The 12,870-nt window shown below is 42.5% G+C and overlaps 1 protein-coding gene across 1 annotated transcript in view; it reads left to right on the top strand.

Moving 5' to 3' along the window:
- Nucleotides 1-12,870, top strand: part of LOC124796282 (dual specificity tyrosine-phosphorylation-regulated kinase 4) — a 427,864-nt gene that overhangs the window by 251,361 nt on the left and 163,633 nt on the right. The window contains exon 2 of the mRNA XM_047260399.1: nt 12,691-12,867. Within this exon, the coding sequence (XP_047116355.1) occupies nt 12,691-12,867 (177 nt within the window). The remainder of the gene's footprint in view (nt 1-12,690; nt 12,868-12,870) is intronic.

Here is a 12,870-nt window from a genome sequence, read left to right as displayed (position 1 = left end):
AATTCAGTTAATGTTATACCTTTTGATAAAACAATTCTATAACTTTTTTATGCATTTTAAGATCTACATAAAGACTCCACAAGATATTTATAGTGCATGGGAAAGGGCACTTGGTGGAAATATAGATTTCGGTCGTATTTCATTCGTGCATTCAGCGAGGGAGAAATAACTACGTACAAGCCTCTGTACATGCCTTAATCTCTCTTATCTTATTCTCACTATCCCTAAGTGAGACATACGCTGTGGCAGTCTGATGGTCACCCAGTCTTCTGCGAATACTGGTTCACTAAATATACCCAACAGGGTTCCACAAGAACTACGTCGCGTTTCTTACAACCATTCCCGAAAATTTCTGGCCTATAACCGCTCGTTACGACCCTCGCCGCGCAACTCTGAATTTGTCCGATGTCAAGCGGCTTCTTAGGCCATCTCCAGGTGACAACTGAATGTCGCAAACACGGGTGTAATTTCTTCAGGAAGAGAGACTTTTGCGGAAGTGGTATTGAAAGTACGATAACGTCACTAAGGTGTAAAAACATTTTAAAAGGAAATTTAATCAAAATCCACCAACGCAGCGCATCAATGATTGTATCAAGGATGATTCTGTAGGCACTGGAGATTTTCAAGACAAATATCTTTCCTGATACACGTCTGACGAGGAGATGATTTGACCAGAGAAGTTTTGTTGAGTATTCTTCTCGTTTACCAGATCTTAAACCCTTGGGGGGGGGACATCAAAGATGTAATTATCTCCCCCCCCACCAAAGAAAAAATATCTGCAGCTTAATGTAGAAACTGAAACATGTGTGTTCCAAATTAAATACTCGATGCACTTTGTTATTCCGGCGGGGTGCTTTATCACCAATCTTTATACACTAATGGTCACTAGTTTGGACATTTGTAAACATCATGCTGCATCAGACAAGATGTTTTTAAGTTCTTTACTTTATATCTGCTTATTAACAGGAAATTGTGCGTGAAATTTGAGTACATTTCTTAGGATATATATTACAGAATCCGACACTAGCGCGATATGATTTTCGTATCTAAACAGGCTGATTCAGCTGGCCCTACCCATGGTTTTTATGCAACGCGCCAACGTCTTCAAAAGCCGTGCGCGAGATTTTCTTATTCTCTGGCTCGCTACACACAAACTATTAATCCTTCAGAAAAAATTAATAGGAAATTTTTGTAGAAAATTTAGTGTAACTAAATTTGGTTCTAGGATACGTTTTCCCTAGAGGCCATAGTTTTCGAATTATTCAAGAAAAACGTACGAAAGGGGCCTTCAGATGCGTTTTTCTTGACTAACTCGAAAAGCGTGGACTCCAGCAAAACATATCCCAGTCCAAAATTTAACTACATTGAATTTCCTACAAAAAGCTCCCATTCATTTTTTTTTCTGTAGGACTAATAGTTTATGCATAGCGAGTGAGAGAATATGAAAATCTCGCAGTGGTTTTTGAAGGCGCTGTGGGTTGCATAAAGCACATATGTAAGGTTAACTGAATCACCTCGTGCATTCTAGTAAACATCCTTTGAGGGTGATACTTTTAAACTGCAGTAATATGGTTAAGTCTGACGCAAATGTAATCGATTCGAAGCCTCTTGGTAAGATCAAGGTACTTCAACGATCGACTGAACACGCTATTACAGTTTGGTGCCACCAGATTTCACGCCAGCCTCCAGGGATAAATACTAAATGTGTCCATCCGCCGCGCGGGATTAGCCGAGCGGTTAGCCGGCACGGTAGCTCAGCGTGTTCGGTCAGAGGGTTAGCTGCACTCTGTAATAAAAAAAATAAAAATAAAAAAAACTGAATTAATCGATCAACAACCAACTTCAAAGGATGTCTTACCACGTCCGCCCCGAGCAGATGCAACGAATAAAAGCGAACAAAATGAGATTTAAAAAAAAAGCGGTCTAAGGCGCTGCAGTCATGGACTGTGCGGCTGGTCCCGGCGGAGGTTCGAGTCCTCCCTCGGGCATGGGTGTGTGTGTTTGTCCTTAGGATAATTTAGGTTAAGCTGTGTGTAAGCTTAGGGACTGATGACCTTAGCAGTTAAGTCCCATAAGATTTCACATACATTTGAACTTTTTTTTGTGTCCATCCAGTCTTGGGCATTGAGAGCATAAGATTGTATGGCAATGTTACGTTTGTTAGATGATGACCATCATGCTTCTACAGTCGTATTGTTCGAGAAGAATAGGTTGTGTGTTAGCACACTCACTAGCTGCTCCTCCTCCAATGCGTTCAGTATCGGAGGAACATTAAATTACAATCTTTCTTCGTTCATTCCTTCCGTTACAACGGCTGCAAAACTATTGGACGCTCAAAGCAACTGTAGCATGCGAAATTTAAGTTCTTATTTGTGGATTCCCAGCACACTTTACAACTTCGTTATTTCATTACCCTCACAAGTGATGCATGGTGTTCGTACGACACAGACGCTTTGCAGAAGTATAGTGTGCTGGTATCACCAGCGACTCTGAACATAGCGCCAATCCGTGATGGCTTCAAACCGCACAGTCGCTTCGCTCCTCTGCTCTGTGTGTGACGTCAGTCGTAGAAGTTCGTTTAAGGCGTCACGTTATCGCACCATTACCTCGACGCGTTATCTGAGAGTAAACGCGCATCGTTTTCAAGTGCATAACTGGAAATGATACGAGCCGCGTCAGAATTTAGAATTTAGAAGCTCCCTGCTTACGGCGGCAGTTTATCAGAAACGTGGATGGCAGAGTGGCTTCTACTGTTCGCAGTTAATGCAGTTAACGGTTGCTCTTTTCCTTAGAATACCCTTTAGCTGCGCACTTCTTTTGTCGAGAAGTGCTCTCTTTGCCTGTTCTATTGTATTTTTTACATCCACCCACCCTCGCCCACAAAGATTTTTTAAGCACCTGCTTTCTCGACCAACTATCTACTTTTAACATAGATTGGCCAACGTATACTTTAACTCACCGTTTATTGAGGACTTTAAGGAAATGTGACGAAGCGGATAAGAAATGCTTGAGTGAGCGTCGAATCGATAATAAAGAGTACATGACGAGAAAAATATTGTTGAAAACGCTGCATAAAACCACCAAAGTAAATGGAAAGAGTTACGTCGCAGCCGTCGGAGGTGCGATATATAGCAGTTTCGTGAGCTTCACTTCGTCTACTTCTTGTACCCTAATTTTGATGTTAAGTTCGTCGCAAATCTCATTTTTGTTACTCCTCATTACTTTCCTCTTTCTTTGGTCAATCCATATTCTGTGCTCATTGGGCTATTCAACCCTTTCAACAGACCCTGCAATTCTTCCTCGCCTTTTCTGAGGATAGCAATGTCACAGTGAATCTTAGTATTGATATCCTTCCAGCTTGAATTCTAATCTCGCTCCCGAACCGTTGTTTTTATTTCCTTCATTGCTTGTTCGATGTACATGTTGAACAGTTAGGGGGAAAAGATTGCATCGCATTCTTACATACTTTTTAGTTCGACCAGTTCTTTTTTCACCTTTCGTTCTTTTTCTTTTATTTTTTCCCTACATCTTCTTGACATACTGTCAGTTGGAAGAGCGATCTATACACTTTAGAAGTAATGTATATTTTGGTCTACAGTCGCAATTCTTATTTCGTCTACCGGCTACAGGTTTCGGTACGCATATCACGCTCAGGCCACCCTATGATTAAAAAATTCCACTACATAGAACAACAGCTCATAAGATATCTACAAAATATTTTTCTCTGCGGCAGGAAACGTATGGCATATGGCGTATCCTTAAAATATATACGTAGTTCCTTACCCCTGCTTTACAGTAATATAAACCGTATGCAAACGGCCAATGAAAACTTGGTCGCATAGATTTGCTATTTAGCGTTGACTGTTTTGTTGCAGAGGGGACTATTGCATCATGTATTCTCTTAATTTCGTATTTTATGCTATTTTTATTTTTGTATTGTTTCGATGTCTTTTACATTGTGATTCTTTTTAGGAGGTAAAAAGTGAAACTCTGTGCGTAGAGAGCACTCTTATCACTACCGGCCGCAAAAATTTACTTTTAGTACTTGCCACACCTACTCGTACTTGGGAAGCGGACGTGACGACTGCATACCGTAGCTCAGAGGCTACTCACACGAGTACATTTGAAGGTTACACTATATACAATACGTTTTTTGTCATAGAGAAAAATATTTTGTAGATTTTTTATGCATTGTTGTTTTATGTACTACATTTTTCTCACCATAGGATGGCCTGAGGATGTTACTGTGTACCGAAAGCAGTACCCGGGAGGCAAAATAAAAATTGTGACTATAGGCGAAAAGATTATTTCTTTCCCTGTAGCTTGCACGTTTTCCTGATAATTTCAGACACTTTGATTATCTCATGTTTCGTCAAAAGAGGCAGGAACCTGTTGTACGCCCGTTGCATAAGCATCCAATTTTCGATACCAAGTTCACTTCAATGACCGGGTTTTTAATTACAGACCGCAAACAACCATTCTCGGAGTGTATTCGTAATCTTTCACCTGTACGCATTTATGCAGCTGAAGGACAAGATCCTAATCTGACGCCAGCAGCATCCCTTTTAGTATTAATTAAGAGGAAAACACATGTGGCTGATAAAGTGATGTCATGGACCCCGTCATTAGCGTAAATCAAACTCTTAAGGTATTCTCAACATCCCGGAGAAGCTAAAGTTGTAGTATTCTTCTCCTCTAATAATTCATAGTTTGTGGCATATTGCTAAATTTGTATCACACTGTTCGTTCCTTCCTTCCTTTAGTGTTAAGGCCGCGGACTGTTTGGCAGCAGGATCCCAGCGTTCACGTCTTTCCATCATCTTCATTCCTGTGTAGGAATTACAGCTGATATTTTTCATAACTTTGATGTACAGGGAGTTAGGGGTGTAAGTTTAGATATTGTGATCATTGGTACCTCAATATGTGCCCATTTCAATCTGTTAATTATTTTTCTCTGCGTTTAACAGTCTTTCCGCAAACATAATTCACTACCTGATATTTTCTTCACGGTCGTAACCGCACCGTTAAATGAACTACGCCAGTCAATATAGACTAACTGTTTTGTCTCCACACGTCCACGCTTGAACACCAAGGGAAAATAAGCATTATTGGCTTGCTCATGCTACTAGGAAGTACTAAACAACCTAAAAACGTACTACTCCTAATAGCTATTAATTATTAGTCTGCGAATTAAGTAAATACTGTTTTCATGTTGTTCAGTACACTGTTCTCAGTCACCAATAAACAATATGTGCACATATACCCCTAACATCCTGTATGTACTTCTGTTGTGGTCTTCCCCTAGTTCTTTTTTTTATTGGCACATACCTCCATTATTGTTATTTACAGGAAACCCTCACCTCTCAGTAGATGAATACGAATCTCAAGTTTTCTGTCTACAATACGATAATGTTCCATGAAAACTTCTTCTTGCCCACTCTTTCAAGGACTTGGTCATTCGCGATCTTATCTGTGCATTAGTTACGTATTGCCATATCTCATTAGAATTCAGTATTTTACTTTCCTCAGTCCTCAAGGTCTAGGTTTCACAGCGATACACTGCCGTACTTCAAACATGTGCTTTCAGTTACGTTTTCCTGATTTTCTTGATCTTATGTTTTGACTGGAATGTAGTAGAATTAAATCGGGGGATGCTGCAGGAATTAGATTAGGAAACAAGACGCTTAAAGAAATGAGATTTGCTGATTGGGGAGCAAAATAACTGATGATGGTCGACGTAGAGGGGATATAAAATGCAGACTGGCAATGGCAAGGAAAGCGTTTCTGAAGAAGAGAAATTTGGTAACATCGAGTAAAGATTTAAGTGTCAGGAAGTCGTTTCTGAAAGTATTTGTATGGAGTGTAGCCACGTATGGAAGTGAAACGTGGATGATAAATAGTTTAGACAAAACGAGAATAGAAGCTTTCGAAATGTGGTGCTACAGAAGAATGCTGAAGATTAGATGGGTAAATCACATAACTAATGAGGAGGTATTGAATAGAATTGGGGCCGGCCGAAGTGGCCGTGCGGTTAAAGGCGCTGCAGTCTGGAACCGCAAGACTGCTATGGTCGCAGGTTCGAATCCTGCCTCGGGCATGGATGTTTGTGATGTCATTAGGTTAGTTAGGTTTAACTAGTTCTAAGTTCTAGGGGACTAATGACCTCAGCAGTTGAGTCCCATAGTGCTCAGAGCCATTTGAATAGAATTGGGGAGAAGAGAAATTTGTGGCACAACTTGAGTAGAAGGGATCAATTGGTAGGACATGTTCTGAGGCATCAAGGGATCACTAATTTAGCGTGGAGGGTAAGAATTGTAGAGGGAGACCAAGAGATGAATACACTAAACAGATTCTGAAGGATATGGGTTGCAGTAGGTACTGGGAGATGAAAAAGCTTGCACAGGATAGAGTAGCATGGAGAGCTGCATGAAACCAGTCTCTGGACTGAAGACCACAACAACAACAAGTTTTGACTTCAATATTTTCTTCTTTTTGCTGAAGGCACTTTCTGCTTGAACAATTCTCCTTATTTATTTGCTTTTTCCATCTCTACTGACACTATGTTATGTGAACAGAAACCGCTAGTTGTTGCCATAAGAAGAACAAATCCCTTTCAGAAGCTGAACCGAGCGGGACCGACGAAGGGCCAGCGTTCGTTATGACTACGCTTATTGCACGTGACTCATTGATCCGTGCGAGAGACGTAAGCTCGCAGGAGTGACGTGTCTGGAAGGCACAGGTGCTGTCACAGATGAAGGCTCTCTGTTCACTTCTAAGGCTACTCGAGGGCGAGAGCCACGCTGCCCCGAGGTGATGAAACACTTCGGCATTTGAACTCCTGACAGCAAAACTGAAGCACTCAGAAGGGGCGGAGCAAAAGAAATGAAACTTCGCTTGTTGAGAGGGTATGCGCCGCTATTTTAGTGATTAAATTTATAAGCATGAAGATAATTTTAATAGAAGAGAAGAGGCCATGAAATTAAGCGAGATACGGACAGTGGCGTTACAGGATCGTAAATGATTTTTATCTATGACGGACTATTATCGATAGTTACATTTTATCTTTGACTAGTTTTCTCTCTGCTACTATGTGCAAGCTAGACCACGCCCACTTTCCCCAATATTTAGGCCACTCTCCGACGCCCGACTCGTCAGTCGGCAGGACTCAACAGGACCAGCCATACCTCTGAGGATGTCCAACGTAGTATTGGAAGAAACGTTAGGAATAGAAGTATTCCATGGACCACGGCCTTATAACCCGGAAGAATTAACAACAACAGTACCATCCGGTCGTGAAAGCCTTCATTGTATGATTAGTTAAGATATTGCCATTGTTACTGAAAGCTGTACTGCACGCTCTTCATACCGTTGCGCACAAGCCAGCACGTACGACATTTTCTCCTGTTCAGAAAACAGGAGTCCTGCTGCAGTCAATCGCGCACGCCTTTTATCACCTTTCTCCTTTTTAGCGGCCCGGGACAGCAGCGCCATTGTTGGGAAGGAGACACGGAGGAAAGCGCCTTTGTCGACCTGTCCTTGCTCACCATGCGCTACGTGCCTTTCGCTCGTGAAACCTCTAGACCGCTCGCGCTTCTATCCTGTCCGTCCGTGCTCTTTCCGCTCGTTCCGGAACCGGCGGATGATCTCACAGACGGCCAGAGATTTTGCCCTTGGAACCAATGACGTCATTATCGTAAGACGACTCGCCTCTTACTTGTAGATCGTCAGCTCTTTGTGCTGAGAACGGGTGTCGCTGTTCTCATTTTCTCTCCAGTCAGATCCTCGAAAAAATCGTCGTGTTTTGATCTAAATGTTGTAAGGTATGAGCGGTTTCTGTAATGCTTAGAAACGGAAGGCAAGTGCTTGCAGGTATCACCGCAAGCAAACACCACGAGTGACGTCACACTGGTTTGTTTAACAGACAATGTAGTTACACAGACGAGAAACTGGCAAATTTTCACAGCAACGATACTTGCAGTTCAGCGTCGTAATAGGACGAACTACATTCGAACATTATTAATGTTGTGACTTGGCAAGACAGCCAAGTCACAATGAGAGGAAGCCGAAAGGCACGCGCTTAAGCTCACGCAGGCTGGCGTGAGGTCTGGAACAGTTAAGGGAATTTTTAGTAGCAAATAAAGTACGTAGTTGATGTAATACTTAACTTTAATCCATAATTGTAGAACATCTCTCTTGACGGTACAAGTTATAACCACAATATAAAATAATATCAAACGCTATGGCGCCTTGCTAGGTCGTAGCAAATGACGTAGCTGAAGGCTATGCTAACTATCGTCTCGGCAAATGAGAGCGTAGTTGTCAGTGATCCATCTCTGGCAAAGTCGGCTGTACAACTGGGGCGAGTGCTAGTAAGTCTCTCTAGACCTGCCGTGTGGCGGCGCTCGGTCTGCAATCACTGACAGTGGCGACACGCGGGTCCGGCGTATACTAATGGACCGCGGCCGATTTAAAGGCTACCACCTAGCAAGTGTGGTGTCTGGCGGTGACACCACAATTAACACATTCAAACACACTTATTATCAATTAATTTAACCTACGGTCAGTTTCAGTAGCTAGCATATTTCATAATTATTTTTAAAATTAATATATTATTTTCGTGTAGAATAACTGGTACACCGTTCGATATTGGTTGATGGTATGTACCTGCTCTAAGGAAGTCGTTTGCTGGTTTCCAAACAGTTTACTTTCGGTGAAGATGGCTCGCCAATGATCCGTGATTACATTTAATGTTGATTATGGAACTTCGTTTTATTCATTCCACCTGTGTGGAGCCAGGGCTTTTGGGGAACATGGGTTGTAATTTTCCATAATACTTCCCTTTACTGCGTCTGATTTTTTATATCCGTTTTGCTTTTCTGTGGAACCACGAAGTCTACTGGTTTTGCATCTCAAACTAGGCCAGAAAGTGGCTGCACGAAGATGTGTTGGTGTGTTTCTTCACAGAGTTTAGGAATACTTCTGTGCCCTCCTCCGTCGTCGTAACTGCACTTGAACAACAAATGCGCTTCAAATACCGCTTGTCTTCATCTTTTCCTTCTTTCTGCCGCAGGTTTTGCTCCCTTTTAGAATCGACCAATAGACTTAACACTTTCTGGAACTTCCAGGAAACTTTTAATACGGTTTTCAAGTAAACAACCACCGGAACGTGACCAAATATTTTCTGACGCAACGAACTGCTTTAATTTATTATAAACAATGCAACAGAATTAGGCTATGTCCCTCAAAACAGACTAGTTCTGCTCTGCCGAAAATAGCAGCATGAAGTTTTCACGTTCTTTTCTTTCTTGCGAGAGTGACGGAAGGAACAATGTCTGATATTGTTCAAGGAATTATCGTAGCATTCCCTTGAAATGATTCAAGGAAGCAGTGAAAAACCCACAAGTGTGATGGCCGCACCAAAGACATTACTTCTCTGGGATACGAATATAACGTTTCGTCGCTGTCGTACTTCGGTCTGCATTTTTTTTGTTCCGTAGTTTTTGTAGTTTTTGCTATTTTTTCTACCTAAAATAAAACTGTCGCCCGTCTTTCGGTTATTTTTCGTTCGGCCTTCATTGCCCAGCTTATTGCGAGGTTTTTTTTTTTTTTGCATAAGACTGGTTTTGGCCTTGAAGTCTGCTCTATGTCATTACATAAAGACGTCCCACGACGAGCGAGGCATTTTACGTAAGGCGTTATTCTGATACACGGACATGAATCACTGCACTGCGCGATCCCGTAGCTGTAGTCTCCGATGTAAGAGTGTCTCCCTACCATTTGCCTCGAATTTTCTTCCATTATCAAACACGGACTTACCTAAGACACCTGCACGCCGTTTGTAAAACGTACAGCTGAAGCCATGTCCTGTCAGCGTACAAGTACACGGTACTGCTGACTTACAGCTAACCAGACAGTTCGCCCGGTCGAGAAACGCGTTATGAACTGCCTCCGCCACTAAACTTGGTAACTGAATCTCATCAGCATTCACACTGATTTCATCTGAAGTTTATATGATGCGTAAAGTATACCAGTCTGAAGTTCTGATTACGATGTGAAACATATATATATATATATATATATATATATATATATATATATATATATATATATATATAATGTCCTGCTGACGCTACTGTTACACCAATCTGAAGTTCTGATTACGATGTTAAACATATGTATAACGTGCTGGTGATGCCACTATTAAAAAAATACTCCATAGTAAAGAAAGTGTGGAGACGATAGTTTTCGCTACTCTCCAGTGATTCATTTTTGATGAAAGCAGCACCTTTCATCAAACAAAGAGAGTAAAAACTAAAATGATCGTGACGCCCAGCATAAGTACCAGTAATTTACTAGTTAATAGTTCTCAGGTGTCGGGGAATTTGTGCACAATCTGTCAAGTACTTGGTTGCCTAACGAGAACTGGTTGGGATATATTTTCATAGTTCGCCACTCACCTTACGGGAGGCAGGTCGGTTATAAATATCCACCTCCCCTAATGTCCTCCCTGATGCATTGCATATAGAACTACCTCTTTCGGAGATTAATTGCGTTTTCTTCTTCAGCAGCACACTTTTTCGGCGACTTAATACCCTGAGCAGCCGCTGAAGAAGAGTGCTTCTCGAAAACATCTCACAGCAAGACCAAATGTTTTGACGTGTAGAAACTGAAGCGAATTGTTGCCCTGCACCTCGGAATACTCTGTTTATTAATTGGATGCGTAATTTAGAGTTCGTGCTTTTATGTTCGATGTTCTCTACTATTCGTAGAGACTGTGAAAACTTCCATGTAGTACGCTTCATAAGCTCTAAACATTTTGATCTTCATGATTAGGAACCATATGACTCAGTTGATTCTGAAATAAAGAAGAATTTTGAAGATTAGATAAGTAGGCTGAGCGATCAATGAAGATGTACTGAATATAACTGAGAGGAATAGTCTCATGACACGAGTTGACTAAAGGACGGGTTAGTTCGATAGAAAAAATCCTTAGAGGTCGGGGGATAATAAGTTTAGTTTAGTTTTTATTTACTCATTTATTTATTTTTGAGTCGTTAGCTTCTGACTAGTTTGACGTGGCCCGCCACGAATTCCTCTCCTGTTTCAAGCTTATCAAGTCAGGGTAGCTCTTTCAATCTACGTCCTCAGTTATTTTCTCGATTTATTCGGACCTCTGTCTTCCTCTATAGTTTCTACCTCCTACAGCTACCTCTAGTACCGTGGAAGATATTCCCTTATGTCTTAACACATTTTCTATCAACCTGTTCCTTCTTCTTGTCAGTGTTTTCCATGTACTCCTTTGCTCACCGATGCGGAAAACCTCCTCAATCTCACCTTATCATTCCACCTAACTTTCAACGTTCTTTATACATCACATCGGAAATGCTTCGATTTTCTTCTGTTCCGTTGTGTTGTCTTTCAGTTTAGTAATGGAGCGAAACGGGGAGGGAGGGGGGGGGGGTTAAATTACAAAGGGAGACTCGTACTTGAGTGAACAAGGTTCATGACGTCGCCTTTCCGGCTTAGATTTTTTAAAATGTGACTTGTAAGTACTGCATCTCTCTCCAGTCAGTACAAACTTTAATTTTATTAATGCAATATAGGGTTGCAACCCTTGTTCACTCAAGTACGGGGAGCCCTTAGCGGCTCGCCATCTTATTTACAACTATTCATGACGTCGCCTTTCCGGCTTAGATTTTTTAAAATGTGACTTGTAAGTACTGCATCTCTTTCCAGTCAGCACAAACTTTAATTTTATTAATGTATTATATACCTAATATGTTTTAGAACAGTTAATGTTATTCTGAAGACGACGCTCATAGTAGCGTCGAAACCTGGTCAATTTTGATTTAATATTTGTGACCGAGGGCTTATTTGTTCTAATATAATTCTGACACGGTCACTGAACCTTAGCAGCTATGTTCAAAGTTTTTATTGTCGTAAGTGTGGTGTCACCGCCAGACAACACACTTGCTAGGAGGTAGCCTTTAAATCGGCCGCGGTCCGTTAGTATACGTCGGACCCGCGTGCCGCCACTATCAGTGATTGCAGACCGAGCGCCGCCACACGGCAGGTCTAGTCTGGAGAGACTCCCTGTCACTCGCCCCAGTTGTACAGCCGACTTTGCTAGCGATGGTTCACTGACTACATACGTTCTCATTTGCAGAGGCGACAGTTTAGCATAGGCTTCAGCTACGTCATTTGCTACGACCTAGCAAGGTGCCATATTCAGTTACTACAAGTACGTCAGGATCTGAACAGATAATATTATGAATCATGTACCTTCAAGAGCGACGTTCATCATTAATGGATTAAAGTTAAGTATCAAACTAATTACGTCAGCTTTCTGAATTCTCATTCCTTGTCATGTTCCAGACCTCACGTCAGTATAGTCCTTCCCTCCTCACGCCAGCCTGCGTGAGCTAAACGCGTGCATTTCGGCCTCCAATAGTAACACGGTGTTGGCTCTTCTGCCAACACAACAATAAGCATTAGCCTACAGCCTGCCAGAGATTCGCGAAGTGGCATTTTCAGTGTGAGAGCGGCGAGCGCAGGCGCCTATTGCTGCCGCGTAAACAAAGAGCTGCGGCCGTCCTTGCAGACAGGCGGCTGCGTGGTGGGTAGCGAGCTAGCGCCCGTCAGCTGCGCCAGGTTGCCTCGACTGACAGCGGCCGCCGTTGTGTGTTGCAGAGTCCTGGGGCGCTCCACCACAAGGACGTGTTGGGCAAGTACGGCGGGGGCGGAGGCGGAGGCGGCTCCGGCGGCAAAGCGGTGCCCGCGCCGCATGTCGGCGGCGGCGGTGGGGGCGGCGGGGGCGGCGGCGGCCACGGGAGGCCCCTCATCCAGCCGCCACACCCCAAGGCGGAGGTA

This window comes from Schistocerca piceifrons, chromosome 4 (genome assembly GCF_021461385.2).
Source record: "Schistocerca piceifrons isolate TAMUIC-IGC-003096 chromosome 4, iqSchPice1.1, whole genome shotgun sequence".
NCBI lineage: Eukaryota > Metazoa > Arthropoda > Insecta > Orthoptera > Acrididae > Schistocerca > Schistocerca piceifrons.
Note: the sequence above shows the minus strand (reverse complement) of the source record. Positions and strands in the feature narration are given on the sequence as shown.